Source organism: Cydia amplana, chromosome 10, assembly GCF_948474715.1.
Source record: "Cydia amplana chromosome 10, ilCydAmpl1.1, whole genome shotgun sequence".
Lineage (NCBI taxonomy): Eukaryota > Metazoa > Arthropoda > Insecta > Lepidoptera > Tortricidae > Cydia > Cydia amplana.
The window spans coordinates 11,407,563-11,425,745 of record NC_086078.1 but is presented as its reverse complement, the minus strand read 5'-3'; the positions used below and the strand labels follow the sequence as shown (position 1 = coordinate 11,425,745).

Genomic DNA, 18,183 nt, shown 5'->3' with positions numbered 1-18,183 from the left:
CAGATATTACTAGGATATGATGTTGTTTACTTGCAACCCCTTTTCTAAAAATTTCTAAACTAGAATTGCTCCGAAATTAACAAAAACAATAGGAACACACAGGTATAAAGATAAACAAAGGAATGGCCGCGCTGCGGCTGACGCTCGAAAATAATACTGTAATCGCTCACTTATGTTTTCAATTTTAGCTTAAGGACTCAAAGTACAATATTGTTTGAATTGACAATAAGCGAAGTTACCGGCAAAAAAACTTGTTTGTGCTGGAGGCTTCATAGACCGCCCATGCCAACCACGGTTATTCAATAATAAGTCGAATTTAAGTCTGCGTAAAGATTACAATCGTTTGAACTGGTTGAAAACCTTATTATGAGGTAACAGAATAGACTGGGTTTTTATTTCGGTTACCGGTAACAGGGGTTAACTCGATGTGATACGGTTACCGAATCAAAGTGTTACCTTATCAGACGGTTACCGTTATGGTAGGGGTTTTTATAACCACTTCTAAAATAACCCTATAAAAAACCCCGGTTAAGGTAACCGGTTCCGGTCCCTGAGCGGTACACCACTAAATTTAGTAAAATGCTGCAAATGCTGTTAAAAGTATGAAAATCGGTACGATTGATCTTTAGGCCATTTGAATCAATTTGACCCGAAGCACCAAAGTAGTATTTGGTTTTCTTCGATACAAACGATTTCCATATTTTCCATGTAAGGTTGACGTACTAGTGCTCGACATGCTAATGCCCAATAGATGACACCCAGCTGTCACCTGACACCTCTATTGACAATGACTTAAGTTTGAAGATGTCATGTACTGGGACCGCGTCGAGCACCAGTACGTTTACCTTATTTAATAAATGATATTTCACACGCACAGAGTAGCGGGCAAAGGTAGCCATTAAATAAGTAGGAAACCCACAACAATATCTTCATGCCAACAGACCGGGATAACTCGAAACTTCAACTCAAGTTTAAGTTCAAGTTTAGTTAGCCGCAATCGTCGCTAATCCCGCACGGCAGAGATTAACGGTTGGTTGAAAATCGTTTTGACTTAATGTTTCATTCCATCTTGATCTAAAGGAATTTTCGTTAACAAAGTTCATTTTTAGTGTTCCGTACAAAACTTTGTTCACGGAACACTATATCCTCACTTCGGTCTTGTTTGTTTTTCTTACCTCATAAGATAACGGAAGACCCTGTTTGACCATGTACCTATCTGCACAAAATATAATTATGTAAAACTTTAACGGATCTGACAAAATTTGTCAGACAAAGTTTTTAACACAGGATACTTTTATCATGGACGAGAGTTATTTATTCAGAGGCAATTTTTTAACATTGTAGTCCTGTTGGTTCATCCAATTGCAACAATTGCAAGGATTTGTCAATACGCACCCAGGTCGCGTGCTTTGCACGATGCTCAATCGGAAGTGTAGGAGCTGTCGGAAGCCGCTACACATACACTACCGTCACCAACCCTGTTGTCTAAAACTTCTCACACAATGCTTTTTATCGCTCGCCTACTTGTTATGCATTGTAGTATACCTTAAGCTTGCTACGCAATGTATGTTGCGTAAGAGGGGATGTCAGTGATAAGAACGCAAGCGCATGATGGTTGCATAATTCCAAGCGCTTGCTAAGCGTGGATGAGTTCCCCGCACACGGAACCAGCATACCAGCATACGCCTCATAATCTCCAGGTCACGTTACGCTGGTTATTTAGAAAACCTAACTTGGCTGCGCCGGGGCAGCCGATTACAAGGAAAGAGTTCAGTGGCGTGTTAGCCACCGGCTGAGATGGCTGTGTCGTGGTACACCGTGATCGTGCTTGTAGCCACCGCGCTAGGCGCCTCTATTGGCCGTGAGTTTCCATTTGTTTTCATAATCGTTACGTGTTTGCGATGCAAAATGTGGCCGTAATTGATTTTTCTTGGCTTCGGTTGAGCAGTGTTTGATTGTGTGTGGGCTTATAACTGAAACGACGAAAGCAATAAGCGACAAAATTTAAGACAGTTGTTACTGCAGCTGACACTCAACTCTTTTTAGTTACAAACATCGTTTACAAAAATAAAAAAACGTGGTAAAGCAAAAGGCAAATTTTATGACATAGTTAAATTTATCTATGTGCATTTGATATTATTCGAGATAATATTTCAAGACCAAATATAACAGGCGGTACCCTGTATTCATGAGTACTTAGCATACAATTAGCATAAAATTTTACGCGCGTTTTGTTGCGGCTTAATTGCATGTTGCCTTATTCATTAATCTTACTATGTAAATCCCAATTTGACTTTGTACTAAAATTCCAGAATATATACCTACAGGATGCTTCCTGTAACAGAAGCAATAAATTAAACTAAAGGCTGTACTCCTCAAACTAACCAACATTTGTTCAGCAACTTTTAAAAATTATGAATCCTTTAGACTTCCTCTTTTTCATACAAAATAAATATTGCCTTCAATATAAGCTGACATCAGTGTGTTTGACGTTGCTTGTCACGCTTTAAAAACATAACAAAATTTGCAATACATTACGACTTAGAATAAACTTTAAAGTGTAATAAAAATCAAAATCAAACGTGTGTCCTATGACTCACTACGTGACATTAAGCTGAGTGAGGACCTTTTAGCACAATGTTCTTTTTTTCTTTCTGTTCGTCCTAATGAAGCTTTGTTATATTTTGTTAATTTTTGTGCTAATTTGTTAATTTTAGTGCTAATAAATATAGTTTGTTCCTGGTTCGTCGTATTCCTGTTTCGTCGGATTCCTGATTCGTCGTATTCTTGTTTCGTCGGAATTATATACATATAATTAAATATGTCGTGCAGTAAACCAGTATTTACTAAATATGAAGATTTAATGTAATCACCAGTGATCGTACTTTTTCTAGCATACATACGTACGAAACAAGAATACGACGAATCAGGAATCCGACGAAACAGGAATACGACGAAACAGGAATACGACGAACCAGGAACAAACCATAAATATTACTTACTTAAATATTACTTACTTACTTACTTACAAATCATGAGTTATTTTCAAAAGTTGCTGAACAAATGTTGGCCAGTTTGAGGAGTACAGCCTACAGTTTAATTGATTGCTCCTGTTACAGGAAACACCCTGTAGATCGAAACGTCTTAATTTTATAATGCCAACCTATAATGAATCTTAGGAAGACTTAAATTGTAAAGTTTGACAAGAAGAAGGACAGTAACTAATTGACCATTATAGTCCAGGCAGTTTTTGGCATTAAAGAATTAAGTCACTTTCAAACATTCTCTATTAGAGTTGCAAAAGTTATTGTGAGGCAGTGATAATACGAATATAGATCACCGATTGTGTAATAAAATAAAAACGTACATAATAAGAAATGCACAGTAAAATCTAAATTATTAAACTCAGTACTAAGGTAAACGTACTGGTGCTCGACGCGGTTCCAGTACCTTCATACATAACATCTTGAAACTTAAGTCATTGTCAATAGAAGTGACACCAGGGTGTCATCTATTGGGCATTAGCATGTCGAGCACTAGTACGTTTACCTTATATTGACGTAGGAATTTTATTTCCAAACAAAAAATGACACAAAGGTGAAGTATGACATAATAGGTATATTTTCAGAGTTCTCTATTACTTAAACACATAATACAGTGTATATCAGAACGAAAGGCAAAGAAAGAGACCCATTAATGTTTAGGTCATACTGAGAAACTTTTACTATGGGACCAACCCTGAAAACGCGGAAAAAAAATTGACTCTCCCATAGGAAATTTCAACATCAAACCAGCAAAATGTATGAAACATCCAATTTTTTTTCCGCGTTTTCGGGGTTGGTACCCTTTGGTCCCATAGTAAAAGTTGCTCAGTATGACCTAAACATTAATGGGTCTCTTTCTTTGCCTTTCGTTCTGATACATACTGTATATATGAAGCTGGTGTATTTACCTATTCAAAGGTGGCAGCATCCCTTGACATCGCGCATATCGCCGACATTTGTGTGGTGTCGCGAAATAGCCACATTTACACTCCTCCATCACGTATAGCAACCGCAAGTGATATTGAAAAATCAGTTGGGACTGAAAAGTATCGCGCGAGAACGTAGGTACGGCATCGGCAAACACCGGTTTACATATTCAGCTGCGAATCTATATTATATCTCTCAATTAAAGAGACGGGTCACCAGCAAAATACTTTGCATATTTTCGAACGAGCATATTGCGAATTATGGTTGATATAAATGATATATTAAATAAGTAAGATTTTGAGTCTCGAGCAAGAGTAAACTTATAATTTGAAATATCGCGTAATGATAATAGTCTATATAAAAGTTTAAATTTTTACCACAACGAGGGTGATCATCGCTTTTAGTTTTACACTTACATCACGCAGAGAATAAACTGTTTCATTCCTTCAACCCTACTAAAAACCATTTAACTGCTTCCATGTCCTTGTTATATAAACCACCACACTGTAGAAACAATTAACAACACCAAATCTTTCATAACACTGCCGTAACAGGCACATAGGAAGTGTGCGTGCAGACTCAAAAGAACAGCCTACTTCATTCCAAACACAAATGGTATTATGTATATTCGAGTATTAAAGAGATAGGTCGTTTCGGTCCTGTAATGTGTAATGCATACGAGCATTGCCAACTAGCAATTATGTCATTAGAATCCGTGTTTTGTAACGCAGTCACAACTGTTAATTAACGTAAAGTACCATCTAGACCTTTGGGAGGAGTTAGATATTTAGATTATCTGTAGGTACATGAAATACAGTGACAGACAAATGACGCGTTTGTCCCTCGAGCATGGAGTGGCGAGCAATGTCTGTTATTCTTGGAATGCGGCTATTCGGATAAGGCTTTATAAATTAGGACAGGGTATCCCAACCAATGGACATACCTACAGGGAACGTTGTGGGATGGAAAGGAGTGCGTCAAAACTCTTACTAGCAAAGAAATCCGGCTGAAGATGTGGTATGCCGCAAAAAATATTAAGGAGACTTATAAATATTTTATTTACCTATATTGTCTATCGTATCGCGGCTTCAAAACTTAGCTGACCCTGCCACATCACGCGTTATTACCGCAACTGACATTCGAAAACTCATTAACCCTCATGCCCTTGTCAAAATTTGCTTCTGAATTATACTAGTATATATTTATAGAAATTTGTTATTAAACCTTGAAATTATAAATTACAGTCTGAATTGTCTACTTTGTGACATTTACGGCACAAGGCATGCGAAAGGTAAAATACCATGTTTTCAAGCAAAGTCGTAATTCAAATTGACTTTCCAAAGTGCATTCCAGTGGCTACGGGGATATTTCAATTCACAAAACTTCATTCACAAAGGCGCCCGGTATAATTATACTAGTAACGTAACTCATTTCTTAGTACGTTAGTGATAACTTTTTCTTTGAATACTCCACAAGATTCACTTATAATGTATCCGTCTGGGAATTTAATATCGGTCAAGTTCAAATCGCTTTCCTTATATTATCAGTCGGAGCCGCATTCAAAGTTTACAAATGAATACCCATTATCTCATTTAGATGTCAGCCGCAGTGCACAGTGTAAGTTACATATAAGCATGAATTCTTAATAAGTATAGGTTTTTAGACTTTTTAGGCGTTAAAAAGGTTCAGTACGGATCAAAACGTTATATATTGTTTTATATCTGGTATATAGGCATCGAAGGATTTGAGCCTGCATGCCTTTGGGCCCGATTCGGATTTTGTAATAGACATCTATTAAATAGATATCTTTTAGACATCGCCAAGACACGATAACGATATGTTTAAGATCTAACCAGTCAAATTTGACATTTCCGCGATTCTGGAGATACTCTTGAACGATTTCCACAAGATATTACTTAGAGATCTAATTCGCATCTAATAGATATCTAACATGATCTATCGTAAAAGTGACATTGGTTGCCCGAATTGTGCTGCAAAAGAGAACTAGTTGAAATCTAAACTATAACGTATCTAGAATGGATCTAGTACGTCAAGTACGTGTCGTCTCTTGTGAATATCTTGAAGTTCGAATACGGCAGTTTATGCGCTTATTCTTGGTACGATGCTATAATATTATTAATATTTATAAGCTCAAAACTTCATTGAGTTATGATTCAGTTGGCTTAGCTACCAAACAAACTACACTCATGGATGGACAAATTTAGAGGAACGCAAAAAAAAGTGTCAATACTAATTTTGAAAGTACTTTAGGTGCTATAGTCTAGTAACATAACTTTTTTTTGCGTTCCTCTAAATTTATACAGGAGTATAGTATCTATAATGAAAAAAAAAACCTATTTAATAGTATTTTATGCAACCGTTGTTTAAGAGGGGTCAAAAAAAGGCGAGTGGCGTGAGTAACAATTTGAGGCGTAGCCGAAAATTGTTAATAAAGACGCCACGAGTATTTTTTGACTCAGTTAAACAACGTTGCATACAATACTTTTTCTACGACCAAGCACTTTGAAATACAATGAAATAATAATAAAAATGGATGATGATGATTGTTTCATGTCCTAATGTGATAGGTTGTTCAGTGCGTGGGATTCTTAAGGAGAACGAAAATTTTATTATTTTTGCGCCACGACACACGGTTTAGGAGATACAGCCCTATAAATATTTTTCTTGCTTTTTTTTCCTTTTTTGTGTTTTTTAAATGTTACTTAGAGGTCTCCTAAAGGGGAACGAAAATTTGATTATTTTTGCGCTACGACGTACGGTTTAGGAGATACAGCATTATAAAGTTTTTTTTTGTTTTTTTTTATTCTTTTTTGTTTTTTTTTTAATATTAATTAGGGGTTTCTTACAGTGGAATGAACATTTTAATATTTTTGCGCTACGACGCACGGTTTAGGAGATGCAACCTATAAACATTTTTGTTTTTTTTTTGTTTTTTTTTTGTTTTTTATGTTTTTTATATATCACTTCGGCGTTTCAAAGGGGAACGAAAATTTGATTATTTTTGCGCTACGACGCACGGTTTAGGAAACACAGCATTATAAAGATTTTTTTGTTTTTTTTTTCTTTTTTGTTTTTTTTTTAAATATTAATTAGGGGTTTCTTACAGAGGAATGAACATTTTAATATTTTTGCGCTACGACGCACGGTTTAGGAGATACAACCCATAAACATTTTTCTTTCTTTTTTTTAATTTTTTTTTGTTTTTCGTGTTTCTTATATATCACTTATGGTTTTCAAAGGGGAACAAAAATTTGATTATTTTTGCGCTATGACGCACGGTTTCGGAGATACAGCATTATAAAGTTTTTTTTTGTTTTTGTTTTATTTCTTTTTTGGTTTTTTATTTAAATATTAATTAGGGGTTTTTTACAGAGGAATGAACATTTTAATATTTTTGCGTTACGACGCACGGTTTAGGAGATACAACCCATAAACATTTTTCTTTCTTTTTTTATTTTTTTTTTGTTTTTCGTGTTTTTTAAATATTACTTGCGGGATTCAAAGGGGAACGAAAATTTGATTATTTTTGCGCTACGACGCACGGTTTAGGAGATACAGCCCTATAAAGATGAAAATTGATGATGATGATGATGATGATTAACCAAAACATGTCTATGGTTCACTCATCTGTCAGAAATGACAATTAAAATTAGATTGGCAATAATGTATTCCATACAATATTTTTTAAGTGGTGATTACACGAAGTATCGTAAAAGTGCCAAAAAGATACTGCGTGTATGCACAAATACTTTTTTGGGGAATAGACTAAAGACTTGTCTTGACAACTATAAGATAGGGGTTTAAAGGTGTGTGCACGACCCTTTAAATGACAAATAAAAGTACGGGAGCAGAAAAAAAATCTTTTTACATTAGAGCTCTTTTACGTTATCCGACACGAGTCGTCGAACTGCCTTTCACATAGAGTATCGAATATCGGTACCTGTTGGTATTTTACATATCGTCCGACGAGAAATTTGAAGAAAATTATTGAGGGCGCCACTTTTCCTACGTATCTGTCACATTTTTGACGTAAAATATAGTAAAGTAGGTATTTATTAATTGTAAACTGTGTACATAAGATGTCATATACGGGAGATATCGAATCAACAGTACTTATATTATGTATAAATTTGGCTTTGCGTGCTTTTGCTAAAAATATATGTGACGTTCCACGGGAAAAGGTACCTTATGGCACTTGGCGCTTACGTCGCATAGCACCGCAATTGTATTGGAACGGCGTTAATAATAGCGTAGCCGCCAACTGCCATAAGGTACCTTTACCCGTGAGACGTCACATATAATGAATAATATTATTAAAACGATCTGCTTGTGTACCGATATCGTGATAGCATAAAGTGGCTTTTATGGAGAACGCTGCCACTCGAACTTTATTGACGTTAATTTTGAGGCTCTTACAAACTTTCAGACGGTTTACGATTACGGGTAATATCCGGTCATCAGTCACAGACACCGGAACCGGATATTACTAGTAGTTCGCCCCGAACTGAGAACTCGCGGTTAGCCAAAAATATCAATTGAATGCAGTCGTCAAAGGATTGAAAACCGCGTACGATTTATTGCCAGGTCTGTGGAGCCCTTAACTGATACTGTATCTGTGGTAAACTGAAATATTTCCTGTTAAATGTCAAATACCTATATTATGTTTATTTTATTTTATTTTATTTTTATCTTGCTAATTATTTCAAAATGGTAAATTTAAAAACGATATTATAAAAGTGTAATCCGAGCACTTTCATTTGATACCAAACTCGACCATACTTTCTTGCAAATAAAATGACCAGAATAGCAAGACACCTCACAAACAGCTTTTTGGCCTTCTAAGCTCTTCTAGCTCAATAACCCCTTGATCGAGCCTGCTCATAATTTAATGACTAAAATATAATGCCCTCGACTACACGTTTACCCAATTTCATTTAAATTAGAACAAATTTACTTAAGTTATTGTGTATCAAACTATCTTCTGACAGTTCAGCTTAAAAACATCGAAATGCCGGGACGTGCCGCTAGCCAGCCGCGTGTTCAAAGTTGAATGTAAGAACTTCGCTTCGCTTCGCTCGCTCTTTCGATTATTTTTTCAGTAAAATTTCCTGAATTTTAAGATTAACTACCTACCTATCAAAAAGACTTCGTAAGAAGCTGAGTTTTTTTATACCTACGATTAACGTTAGAATTCATCTGGGGGCGCCCTGGCACTGACTAAAATAACCGACTTGGTTTTTCACATTACATCTCAAAACATTTTTGTAGTAGAAGAATTGCGTTGCATCTTTTTACATGTAATGTTTTTGATGCGATATATTTATTTTTGCACGTCCTAGAATGGCCCAATTCGGGTCTATGCTTTTACTGGTATTTTAATGCGCCCAGCAAGTCGGTCAGCAAAGACAACATGACCAATGTCGAACGCTCTGTACCATGACCGCAACTGTTACATTACATAACACGTTATGTTTTTGTTTTCGCGCGTTCGTCGCGTGCATTCTAATGTTTACGAGCAATACGCATCATCTTGCAACACGATAATTGGAGCTGGGGTAGCATTTGCATTTTAATTGAACGTCATATGGAACCGCCGAGCGACTCTGACGTGCACATGCCAAACCGCATCCGTGAAATGAATCCTGTGGCCCAATTTGACTTGAGAAAGTACCTACCTCACGGAGGGGAAGTAGCTCTACTTACTTCAAAAGGGCTTCAACATGTTAACCATATCACAGATGAGTGGCAATGACGCGACCGATTTGGCCAATTATGCTCTCTTAGACATGTTTTCTTATTCAAAACGTTCAAAACTTGATAGTTCTGTCGCGACATCAGCTGTCACAAAAGAAGGGACAAGTTATGTCACTTTTTGTCATCTTCTCGGGTTAAATCGGATACATGACTAAACAAGAGTTATTTATTTACTTTACTAACATTATCTGAAATGATCCCTTTCCAAGCCCTAGAGCTAACCTAACCTACCTAATAATTTTGATAAAAGTAATTAATTCAAGACTAGATTCCTTTGATACCCAAGGGTTTGAAGGAAATGGAACCATCATTAAATATATGCTCCAAACACATATTTATGATTTTCATAGTATGTTCGATGTTTGCAAAATGCCAACTTCCGAAGATTGCTGAAGTAGGCACTCTTTGCAATTGGTTTGATAGGGATATAGGTACCACACACTACATGGTATTACCGTGGGTCACACTACATACCCGCATCGGATCAATTTGAAATCAATTGGAAACGTATTTAAACTTGTTTACACCGGTGAAACAGGTCGAAGGCCTTACCCGTAATAAAGGCCTCACATAAGTTTGGTATGCAAGTGTCACACGCATTTATCTTACCTACATTTTAGTTTCGACGAATGGGTCATATATAGTTGACTTACATATTTTAAGACAAAAGCGGCCACTCCTAATGGCTCCACTACACCGTCGGCAATATTGGCCCATTACAGAATACCAACGTGTGGCCACGGGCACTATCATGGCCGACACTTTCTATTATATTTGCCTGAAAACCGACAGAATAGCGATTACGCTCTATCATCGCCGATCATGGACCACTGTAGGCCATTAAGCCACACGATCGGGATCATCTGCAATTGCCCATCATGGCCAATGGTGTAGGGGTGTGGTGTAAGGACTGCAGCTTGTGCGCATTGCAAGTAAGTAACGATTTTATCTCACAAGTTAATGGAGAAGGAGTGCGGATAATGGTTCCATCAGAAAATTTGACTTTATAGCTCTTAACTTTGGGTTAACAGAAGAGACGTGTACCTAATTGCTATGTATTGTATGACCCAAACGCGCAACGCAAGCGACAAGATGCAGCCGATACCCTACTTTTCCATTTCCAATATCAACGTAAAATTCGCATGGGGAAATTATTTCGCTGACCTAACACACATTGAATACGTTGGATTACATTGATTGGCGACAATGATTATGAAAACTAGTTTTTTTCTTATCGCTATTTTTTCCGTTCGTTTTGGACATGTACCTACATCATACACTCGATACCAAGTTACATGTTATAAATTATTACACATTTATTTGTCAATTCTTTCTGTATTTATTTACATTTATCTTTCATTATTGTTGTGTGTCATATATATTTATTTACTCATCAAACCATTTTCAGTAAAGTTCATCCCATACCGCGTACCTTCGAACGAACCTGTCCTAAAAACGAGCCGCATCCTCAGGACGCTTAAGCAAGTATGTACGTAAGTCTGTCTGCGGTATATTGGGAACTCATCATTGGTGACGGTGGCACGTGGTGGTGTAAACAGCTAATTAATGCACTTCGACATTTTGTGATAAACTCGTTAAATGTCAATACTTATGTTGATTGTTGACATATAAGTTGCGTCCACATTCTTATAAAATAAGTTGTTGTTTTATTTCCTATCTTCTGGAAATGGAACCGCCCTAATCGCGAAAAACATTGTTGATTATTGACTACTTGGCTAAAAATATGCGACCTTCATCTATCTATCTATCTATCTATCTAATACCTTTAAACGAGCAATTCTTGTTTATTTATTTATATATATATTTCGGGGATCTCGGAAACGGCTCTAACGATTTCGATGAAATTTGCTATATGGGGGTTTTCGGGGGCGAAAAATCGATCTAGCTAGGTCTTATCTCTGGGAAAACGCGCATTTCCGAGTTATTATATGTTTTCCGAGCAAAGCTCGGTCACCCAGATATTAATTTATTAACACGCTTGCCCAGAGTTTATACAAATTGTGACGTTTTTAACGAATTTGACTTTTCAAATAATGTCAGCCAACATCTATAATTTAACCTCATTCAATCTTAATGAAGTGTTGTTTGATATGTAGGTACAGTCAGCAGCAAAAGTTGCTAAGCGGGCCAGGTGTTCAAAATGATCTTGACGCGACTGTATTGTTAAGAGAATAAGAGTGTGTCAAGGTAATTTTGAACACCTCGCCCGCTTCGCAATTTCTGCTGGTGGCTATACACCATATAACTTGTTACAATTCATTCGTTTGAAGTGTTTAATTAGGTACTCAAGGTAAATTAAACCCTTGCAGTGTCGCAGGATCCTCCTTGACTTGACGGCGGAACGTTTAGAAACCAGTGATAATAATAAGCATGGCTAAGGTATTAAATTATTGTTAATACGATTGAGGAATTGATGGGTCGAAAAGCTCCGTACAAATTATGCTTAATTAACAAATTACCACAGTAAATGTGCGAGGTGTGTATTTAACACACTCGCTAACCAAGTTTCTTTGAATAATCTATTAGTAGTAAGTTTTCTTCCTCGCGTTTGTTCCGGCATTTTTGTCACGGCTCATGGGAGCCTGGGGTCCACTTGGCAACTAATCCCAGTAATTGGCGTGGGCACTAGTTTTTTCGAAAGCGACTGCCATCTGACCTTCCAACCCAGAGGGTAAACTAGGCCCGTATTGGGATTAGTCCGGTTTCCCCACGATGTTTTCCTTCACCGAAAAGCGACTGGTAAATATCAAATGATATTTCGTACATAAGTTCCGAAAATCTCATTGGTACGAGCCGGGGTTCGAACCCGCGACCTGCGGATTGCAAGTCGCACGCTCTTACCGCTAGGCCATGCACCAGCGCTTTAATCTATTAGTAGTAAGTAAGCAAGGAAATGTTTGAGTATATGTTAAATTTATATTTAAATCTAATATTATGTATTTAGAAAAACTTATCTGCAATATAATGGCTGCATAACGACCTTGCTTTTTGTTATGTTACAATTTACAATACAATGTAAATATTTAATAACCGAATCAATAGCGTAGCATTACACGACGCGACGGTTGACTTAGCAATTAGATTAGATACTTACATTATATCGTGAGTACTTTGAAAAAAAAACGCATCTTGTTCTGCCAATCAGAAGAAAAATGTGGGACAATGGCTAGGTGGTAACTATGTATGGGATGCACACAGAGTTACTGCGGTTTAACTTTTTAGTATATAGAATAGAATAAAATAGAAATAATTTTATTCGTGAGCACAAACACAAAATAGAAAATTAGACATAACAGAGAGTAAAAGGATAAAGTGCCACGAAATGGTCTCACCTCAGCATGTTGCTGGCGACTTCTAGCCCTGATCTTCTGATGAGACCATCCGGTGAAACAATCACGACAGGTAACATGAATACAAAACATATCATCATCATCTTCCTCGCGTTGTCCCGGCATTTTGCCACGGCTCATGGGAGCCTGGGGTCCGCTTGGCAACTAATCCCAGTAATTGGCGTGGGCGCTAGTTTTTACGAAAGCGACTGCCATCTGACCTTCCAACACAGAGGGTAAACTAGGCCCGTATTGGGATTAGTCCGGTTTCCTCACGATGTTTTCCTTCACCGAAAAGCGACTGGTAAATATCAAATGATATTTCGTACATAAGTTCCGAAAAACTCATTGGTACGAGCCGGGGTTCGAACCCGCGACCTCCGGATTGAAAGTCGCATGCTCTTACCGCTAGGCCACCAGCGCTTTTTTCTGAATGAATACAAAACATATATAACATACAAAAGACAAAGACAGCAAAAAGATAAAAATACATTACAATAAATTATAAATTACTATGTACTGGCTCCTCTACACGATGGCCCAGCGCTGGGCCAGCGAGATGGCCATGTGATGGTTGAAACGCAACTACACGCAGCACAATACACACAACACACACAATATAGCAGTGCGAGATACGAGATTTTTTTCAAAGTAGTGACGATATGTTTCTGAGAGTGAATGTTCGCAAATTCAGTGTTTTTTCTTTCAAAATAAGTAGGTAGGAACCTACAGCTCTAACCTACCTACAGGCACGTTTGGGAATCATTACGGAATAAGTTTGACTACGTTTTTTATTGATTCAAATTTTCCGTTAATCTGAAGACGACATTCTAATATTGTGTTGTGATATTTTGGCAGCTGAAAAGCAGGTGCTGGAGAAGTCAGCTTGCGGGCGCGTGTGGGTGACGGTGCACTCGCCGAACATCAACCAAGGCGACCGGGTCGTTCTGCAGGACGCCATCGAGCTCAACTGGGACTTTACCAACTGCGACGCTCTACCAAAAAGTGTAAGTATCATTATTTTATTATAGACAATATAGCTAATAAGTTCTTAAAGCTATTTGTTCTCAGTGACCTAGCGTCAGACATGATACATCATTATTTGGTTTATAGACTTTTTAAACCGTTCCTTGTTGCAATAAAAATAATGTTTAGGTCTCTTCCTACGCCTATGTTGTAAGAACTTTGTAAACCAGCAAATCCCCTTAAACCTTGCGTTCATTAAAAAAATAGTATCAAAGATAGTGAAATGGCTCTTAAATGACAATGGCAAGTAGATAATCTTAAGATCACGAATATAAAAATTAATGTTTACTTTCTGTAAGACCTGAGTGGACGCTCGAGTTGGGCGTGCAGCGGGGCGGGGCGTGCGGCGTGCATGTTAAACAAATGCAAGCGTATAGGCGCGGTCTTAGTGTAAGGCCTGAGTGGACGCTCGAAGCGGAGCGTTCGGCGGGGCGTGCAGCGTGGCGTCGGGATCGCAAGTGATTTAAGCAGCGTGCACTAAGGCCGCTCCTATATGCTTGCATTTGTTTAACATGCACGCCGCACGCCCCGCCCCGCTGCACGCCCAACTCGAGCGTCCACTCAGGCCTTACACTTAGTACACGCTGCTCAAATCACTTGGGAGCTCGACGCCACGCTGCACGCCCCGCCGAACGCTCCGCTCCGAGCGTCCACTCAGGCCTTACACTTAGTGCTTACCTACTGTAAAATGAGAGTAGAATGATTGCTCACTTTATATTACTCTTATTCGTGTGCCCGATGGAACTTCACGCTGACAGTCATAAATCCGAATAACCGCGGAGACTGTTGTGCTTGTTTCAAAGATTACTCATTTTAATTAGATAATAAAGGAAAATGATGTGACGTTTGTCCCGTCTAGTGAAAATCTAATACCTTTAAATGAGCAATTCTTGTTTATTTATTTATTTATTTATTTATATATATATATTTCGGGGATCTCGGAAACGGCTCTAACGATTTCGGTGAAATTTGGTATATAGGGGTTTTCGGGGGCGAAAAATCGATCTAGCTAGGTCTTATCTCTGGGAAAACGCGCATTTCATATATTTTCCGAGCGAAGCTCGGTCACCCAGATATTACCTAATAATAAGAAGTACGAGTACCTGTACGATCATTTGTTTCTTCAAATAATTGCACGAAATTATTATTGAATAAGGAGGCAAAAACAATTTTGTTATTAATAGAAGTCAAAGACCGAAAAGCACAAAAATAAAAATAAGTTATCCTGTAGTGAAGTGTAGTGTTTGCGAGATGAACCCAAACGTTTTTTTACAATAATAATAAATCCGTTTATTTAAGACAACATAGGTCCAACACAGTCCTATTACAATTTTAAAAAGAGGAATAACAATAAAGCAAACTAAAATACTTAACGCCTTTATTCATAAACGTCTACTAAGTTAATCAGCTGATGATCATAGTTTCTCCCTCACTATGACATAACGACAGATAGGGACAAACGTCGATCGTCAACTGATTAAGTTAGCAGCCGTTTATGAATAACGCCATAGTATTTACATTTGAAACCTTCCTGACGTTTATAAAACGAACACAACCAAATCAAAAAACAGAAAAGACATAACCTTATCTCTGAAGGAAATAAAGACATAAGTATGTATCCACCTACTATACGCACTTCCTCGTTCAAACGTAAATATTTCCTAATTTCCCTTACATAAGTAGTAAATCGGAGAAGATCGCTTTTTATTTACCACCCGCATGTAGGTCACACTCTGTCATCTACAATAGTACCAACACCTTAGCACTTGTTACGAAACGTAATAACTGTGGAAGTGCCCAATCACACGGTTTACTCGACTGGTACACGTCGTCCATACATTGCATGTTGGAAACAAATCACTAACGCTTTTTGCTGATCCAGTAATAACATGAAGTGATTTTGCAGGAATTTGCATAATTATATGAGTTCTATGGTTCTGAATGAGAGTGATTACATGATCCATCGGTTATACTGTTGATTAGCGGAAATATTCCGTTGTAATTAGCATCCCTCTTACTTTCTTCAATTGGCTATTTTGTAGCGAGTTACACATTAAACGGGTGTAACAGGGACATGCAATGCAGATTTTAGGGTGCAATAAATCTTTCGGAATGCTGCGGCAGCCATTTTGATGCGACATCGTTACGCGGGAGATCTTGACCACTGAACAGTTTTCGGGCATTCGCAGTTTGGAGGTCCCAGCCCAATGGCCCCATGCCCAACAACATACTAAAAGTAGATAACTCATTGAAATTGAAATATCTCTTCAACCGTTTCCCGTACTGGAAAATAAGCAAAGGTTAATCATCTTCAGGTTAATAATTAGTATACAAAAGCGTAACGTTTTATAATATTTCGGGATGAATACTAATACAGGCTAATCTCTGAGTAACAAATAAATATCTACTTATTTCTGAAACCTGAAGACACGTGAGTTGTAAGCCTGATAAGTGTTATACCCTTATACCACAGAATATACAGTGTGTAAATCCAATACGGGCGAATATTTAAACGGTGGTTAGCATAGGACCTAAAAAGTATATTGAGATAGATTTTACTTAGAAATGCATTGAAAATTATAACCATACAAAATAATTCGTCCCGCAATGTAATACACCACACACGTTACGGGATACGAGCTTTTTAAAGTAACTGTCAACGCTTGTTGGCAGTTACTATGAAAAGCTCGTATCTCGTAATGTCATTATCATCTTGTTTCTTAATGTTTACAGTACATTGCTGCTCGGTACATGTGGAAAAAATTAATCACGGGGTCATAATTAAGTGTAACTTAAAAAACATCTTAATTAATGATAAGACGGGTAAATTCTATATCTGGTTTAATTTATTGCCCGTATGTGACTTACACACTGTATAATAGTACTAAGTACAGAAGACTCACTCTCTAACAAAACGCGTCTGTTACGATCAGCACAGATATGGCCGCTAGGTGGCGACAGCGCCACGCGCGGCTTATGGCTTTCCCCAAAATTGGGGCCGAACGGATGTACTTTTAGCTACCTGTAGCAAAGCGACGAAATCGTGGAGTGGGACACGCCTGGTTATACTTACGAACGAGTAAACACTTTCATTTGGTTCGATCCATAAGCGGATTTCATCTACATGTACATCCGATACCACCACTAGACGTTCGGCAATAACAGAATTGAAAGTATCCCTCTTAAGGATGACTCATCTTAGACCGGGCCGTGTCCGGTCGGAGCTTCCGGCGCATCGTTTTCTATGGAAAGCATCACGTGATCGCCTGTCATGTGATAGAAAAGTAACCGCCGTAAGCTCCGGCCCAGACACGGCCCGGTCTAACGTGAGTCATCCGTAATCCATTTGTTTTCGAGTAGGTACACAAAGGATAAGATTACCATAATCATAAGAAGAATGCGTATAAGGAAAGAGGTCGGGAAAGAAATATCGGTAGGTAGATAGATAATTTATGTGTTATAAGTAAGTAGGCATTTACTATAAGTATAACGCATGTTTACACAAACATCTGTGACACACAGAAGGTGGTTAAATAAATATTATGTCATCTTTTTGTCGACCACTAAGGGTAACATTCCATTTCTAACCGCAGCTGCACTACTGGTACCGAACGCGTCGCTGTTACTGTCAATTTCCATAGTAAAATGAACAGTAGTGCAGCTGCGGTTGGAAATGGACTGTCACCTTTAGGGTAACATTCCATTTCTGACCGCAGCTGCACTACAGGTACTGAACGCGTCGCTGTTACTGTCAATTTCCATAGTAAAATGAACAGTAGTGCAACTGCGGTTGGAAATGGACTGTCACCTTAAGGCAAAAGAAATATCAACCCTTTTACCTACCCGCGTTAATTAAGCCTTATCAAAATATTCAAAATTTTGAGACCCAGTTCTGCGAAAGATTATGCATTCAGTCAAAAATCGCGATTAATTTTAACGTGGTATTTGATAACCGTGGAGTGTAACTCATTATATGCCCCTCTTTGTTTTGCTGTTATGTAGGAACGAGTACATGGTAAGTAGGTACTTACAGGAAATAAGCTTTTATAAAAAAAAATATT

The 18,183-nt window shown here is 37.8% G+C and overlaps 1 protein-coding gene across 2 annotated transcripts in view; it reads left to right on the top strand.

Moving 5' to 3' along the window:
• Positions 1-1,745: 1,745 nt before the first annotated feature.
• LOC134651363 (PI-PLC X domain-containing protein 3) overlaps positions 1,746-18,183 on the top strand; it is a 30,169-nt gene continuing 13,731 nt past the window's right edge. The window contains exons 1-3 of one of the 2 annotated variants that reach the window (XM_063506442.1): positions 1,765-1,861; positions 11,155-11,235; positions 13,955-14,103. In XM_063506442.1, the coding sequence (XP_063362512.1) occupies positions 1,798-1,861; positions 11,155-11,235; positions 13,955-14,103 (294 nt within the window). In that variant the 5' untranslated portion in view covers positions 1,765-1,797. Of the gene's footprint in view, positions 1,862-11,154; positions 11,236-13,954; positions 14,104-18,183 lie in introns of both variants that reach the window. The other variant, XM_063506443.1, reaches the window with a different exon arrangement.